Genomic DNA, 5287 nt, shown 5'->3' with positions numbered 1-5287 from the left:
CGTACTTCGTTAATGTCGTTGGACCTTCTGTACTGCGCACACTCAGAGTGAGGCCGCCTTTTCGATAGAGGTCGTGTATAGCAACAGGACAGGTAGCCATCTTCCTGGAGATCAGAAAAGGGCCGGGCTCCAGACGTTACTCCACCCTACGCAGCAGCCAGACCCTTTTCAGCGCGGAGCGGAGGAATGACGTCACGTCAGGTAGAACTCCCGGCATGCTCTCGGCCGGGTGACCCTATGTCCTGTCAGAAAGTGATTGTCACTGAATGTGTTGTCAGGCTGTTCCCGCGCGAGTCTGAGGGCCCGTGATTGACTGCCGGGAAACGCTTCTATGACGCAGTTACATCTTGTGTACTGCGCCGTGTATACTTCATACTCTGTGTACTGCGCCGTGTATACCGCCACACCCTGAATACCGCCACATACCTATATACTCCGTATACCACCACACCCTGTATACTGCGCTCTGTATACCACCACATACCTATATACTGTGCTGTATACTGCGCTCTCTATACCACCACATACCTATATACTCCGTATACCACCACACCCTGTATACTGCGCTCTGTATACCACCACATACCTATATACTCTGTATACTGCACTCTGTATACCACCACATACCTATATACTGCGCTATATACTCCGTATACCACCACACCCTGTATACTGCGCTCTGTATACCACCACATACCTATATACTGTGCTATATACCACCACACCCTGTATACTACATACTCTGTATACCACCACACCCTGTATACTGCACTCTCTATACCACCACACCCTGTATACTGCGCTATATACTCCGTATACCACCACATACCTATATACTGTGCTATATACTCTGTATACCTCCACACCCTGTATACTGCGCTCTGTATACCACCACACCCTGTATACTGCGCTCTGTATACCACCACACCCTGTATACTGCGCTCTGTATACCACCACACCCTGTATACTGCGCTCTCTATACCACCACATACCTATATACTGTGCTATATACTCTGTATACCACCACACCCTGTATACTGCGCTGTGTATACTTCATACTCTGTACCTCCACACCCTGTATACTGCCATATACCTATATTCTGTGCTGTATACTACACACTCTGTATACCACGCTCTATACCACCACATACCTATATACTGTGCTCTGTATACCACCACATACCTATATACTTTGTATACCACCACACCCTGTATACTGCATGCTGTATACCACCACATACCTATATACTGTGCTATATACTCTGTATACCGCCACATACCTATATACTGTGCTATATACTCTGTATACCACCACATACCTATATACTGTGCTATATACCACCACACCCTGTATACTGCGCTCTGTATACCGTCACATACCTGTATACTGTGCTGTATACTGTGTATACCACCACACCCTGTATACTGTGCTCTGTATACCGCCACATACCTATATACTGTGCTATATACTCTGTATACCACCACACCCTGTATACTGCGCTCTGTATACCACCACACCCTGTATACTGCACTCTGTATACCTCCACATACCTATATACTGCGCTCTGTATACCACCACATACTTATATACTGTGTTGTATACTACACACTCTGTATACCACCACATACCTATATACTGTGCTGTATACTACATACTCTGTATACCTCCACATACCTATATACTGTGCTGTATACTACACACTCTGTATACCTCCACATACCTATATACTGTGCTGTATACTACATACTCTGTATACCTCCACATACCTATATACTGTGCTGTATACTGCGCTCTGTATACCTCCACATACCTATATACTGTGCTGTATACTACACACTCTGTATACCACCACACCCTGTATACTGCGCTCTGTATACCTCCACATACCTATATACTGTGCTGTATACTGCACTCTGTATACCTCCACATACCTATATACTGTGCTGTATACTACACACTCTGTATACCACCACACCCTGTATACTGCGCTCTGTATACCTCCACATACCTATATACTGTGCTGTATACTACACACTCTGTATACCACCACACCCTGTATACTGCGCTCTGTATACCTCCACATACCTATATACTGTGCTGTATACTGCGCTCTGTATACCTCCACATACCTATATACTGTGCTGTATACTGCGCTCTGTATACCTCCACATACCTATATACTGTGCTGTATACTACACACTCTGTATACCACCACACCCTGTATACTGCGCTCTGTATACCTCCACATACCTATATACTGTGCTGTATACTGCGCTCTGTATACCTCCACATACCTATATACTGTGCTGTATACTGCGCTCTGTATACCTCCACATACCTATATACTGTGCTGTATACTACACACTCTGTATACCACCACACCCTGTATACTGCGCTCTGTATACCTCCACATACCTATATACTGTGCTGTATACTGCATGCTCTGTATATGCTTTTGTGCATTTTTTCTGTGCCTTTGCAAACATTTGTGTGCAATTTGATCAGGCGGTTTTGTGCTTTTTGAGTTCTGGCGTTTTTGTATTCGCCAATAGAGAAAAATTTCATCTGTGACATCGATTGTTACCATGCTTGGCCATGCCAGAAAAAAAAAAAACGGTTACGCACCAAAAACGCGCAAAAGCGAATGAAAGCGGCAAATTTGCGCGTTTCCATGTATTTCTATGGGAATGAAAACGCGGCAAAAATGCATCAATCCGCCTACAAAAGTAACTCCAAAATGTTTTTGAGCTTCAGACGTTCTGCTTCAGGCGACTTGGAGATGATATGTGAACCTTCTCTGTAGAGTGATATTGATTTTTTTTTTCTCTAAGCATTTTGGATGTTCGCGCTACGCTCAGGTGTGAATGGAGCCTTCGCATAAGAGCCCATTCACACGTGTGCGACTTTCGGGTCTGAAGTCGCACCCCACGTTTCCCAATGAGTGCCATTCATATCTGTGCCACTTCAGTAGTAGTTCCTGCACAGCTTTGGCCCGACGTTCATGCGACTTGAGGGCCATCGACTTCAATGTAGACCCTCCAAAGTTGCATGAAAATGGCACCAGAATGATATCAGCTCAAATCAATAAAAAAGACCTCAGCGCCCAGGACCTCCTTCCCCACACTTATCCACGTGAGATGCTGCTGTGCATAGGTATAAAACCAAAAACATTTTTTTTCCAACTCAAAACACACAAAAAACAATCTGTAAAATCCCCAACTTCTAAGTAATATATGTAATAATATGTTTTTATATGATTTGGGTGGGTTTGATTGAATTGTTGGTTTGTACAATTGTGAAGGGACCTCACGGTGCGTATACAGGGGGATGACAGGCTATAGAAGTAGGCAGTGTTTCTGTTTCCAGGGTGATGAGGGGGAGGGATCTCCCATTGCTTTAAAAGCAGCTTAGCAGAGGAAAAGAGCGTCTTGAGAACGCCCTGTGGGTGGGGCGAAACGCGTTGACGTATTTCCGGCTGGCCGTTCCGACGTCATTTCCGGTGAGTGGAACGCACGCCGAGCGGTGCGTTCCAGGGGCCATCTTGCCTAGTGGAGGAGGCTGCTGCTGAGGTCTGTCATCCTGCTGTGTTACCTGGCTGTGGGGTCTTATTATAAGATCTGTGGAAAATCGTTTTTACATCAATAAAATGCTGGTTAACCGTTTCAATACCATGCAATTTTACACCTTCCTGCCCAGGCCAGTTTTCAGGTTTCAGCGCTCTCACACTTTGAATGACAATTGCGCGGTCATACAACATTGTACCCAAATTAAAATTTTATAATTTTCTTCACACAACTAGAGCTTTCTTTTGGTGGTATTTAATCATCGCTGGGGTTTTTATTTTTTGCTAAATTAACAAAAAAAAAAAAAACATTTTGAAAAAAAAACACGTTTTTCTTTGTTTCTGTTATAAAAGTTTACAAATAAATAATTGTTCTTCATAAATTTAGGCCGAGATGTATTCTGCTACATGTCTTTGGTGAAAATAACCCAAATTAGGATGTATTATTTAGTTTGTAGGAAAGTTATAGAGTTCACAAACTATGGTATAGATCTGAATATTGATCAATCCTGAAGTACTGACGGCCAATCTAATTTCTTGAGGTCCAAGAATGTCAGAATAGTACAGATATCCCCCAAATGTCAGAACAGTACAGATATCCCCCAAATGTCAGGACAGTACAGATATCCCCCAAATGTCAGAACAGTACAGATATCCCTCAAATGTCAGAACAGTACAGATATCCCCCAAATGTCAGGACAGTACAGATATCCCCCAAATGTCAGAACAGAACAGATATCCCCCAAATGTCAGGACAGTACAGATATCCCCCAAATGTCAGAACAGTACAGATATCCCCCAAATGTCAGAACAGTACAGATATCCCCCAAATGACCCCTTTTTGCAGAGTAGACAGTCTGACGTACTTCATAAGAGGCATGGCGAGTTTTTTGAAGTTGTATTTTTTTGTCATAATTTTTCGGAAAATGAAAAAATTAAAAAAATTATTTTCACTATTTTTTTTTTTTACATACTGTCACCAGTGCAGTACAGCGTCATCATATAACTGGCATGGCGGTGATCAGGGACACTGACTGGTGACAGTATGAAAAAAATATATGTATTTTTTTTTTAATTTTATTTTATTTTTAATTTTTTATTACATTTTTTTTTTTTTTTTTAAGATTTTATTTTTCATATTTTACTATGACCAAAGTAGTACAATGTTACCATAGTAACATTGTACTACTTTGGGGAAGTGATCAGTATTTTTTTTTTTTTTTTACACAATTTTCTTATAGCAAAGAATTTCTTTGCTATAAGCAAGCATTTACCTGAATGACATCGATTCATTCAGCTTTTTTTTTTTTTGTGCTTAGCTGTGATTTGGTCACAGCTAATCACATGACATGTGCATGTGATCTCTGTGGCCATTCACAGCTAGACACTAGTATACAATGGATGGCATGAATGAAGCCATCCATTGTATACAACTGTCATGTGACCTGCTGTGATTGGTCACAGCAGGTCACATGGTACCAGCAACGGGGGGCCGGTACTCAGATCTGTCATCAGCCGTGTCCGAGGTACACGGCTGGTGACAGATTGCGCCGCTGCGCGGCTCTGCATTAGCGCAAACTGCGCATGTGCGGGAGCACGCCAAATGGCGTGCACCCGGAATGCCGAAGCACATTTGAAGCCGCCAAACGGCCATTGGCCGGGCGGCAAATGGTTAATATCTTTTGAAATGTGAGTGGTCTGGTTTAAAGTTTACTAAGATTGAA

General features: G+C 42.7%; 1 protein-coding gene across 2 annotated transcripts in view; it reads left to right on the top strand.

The window, feature by feature from the left end:
• Position 1: 1 nt before the first annotated feature.
• Positions 2–5287, top strand: part of LOC149432258 (uncharacterized) — a 48453-nt gene continuing 43167 nt past the window's right edge. Inside the window, exon 1 of one of the 2 annotated variants that reach the window (XM_089665314.1) lies at positions 2–201. In XM_089665314.1, coding sequence (XP_089521440.1) covers positions 187–201 — 15 coding nt within the window. In that variant the 5' untranslated portion in view covers positions 2–186. The remainder of the gene's footprint in view (positions 202–5287) is intronic. The other variant, XM_089665313.1, reaches the window with a different exon arrangement.

Source organism: Staurois parvus, unplaced genomic scaffold (genome assembly GCF_062004578.1).
Source record: "Staurois parvus isolate SC_StPar_1 unplaced genomic scaffold, SC_StPar_1.0 ptg002181l, whole genome shotgun sequence".
NCBI classification, from domain to species: domain Eukaryota; kingdom Metazoa; phylum Chordata; class Amphibia; order Anura; family Ranidae; genus Staurois; species Staurois parvus.
The sequence above is the reverse complement of the archived record's forward strand: the minus strand, read 5'-3'. Positions and strand labels throughout refer to the sequence as shown.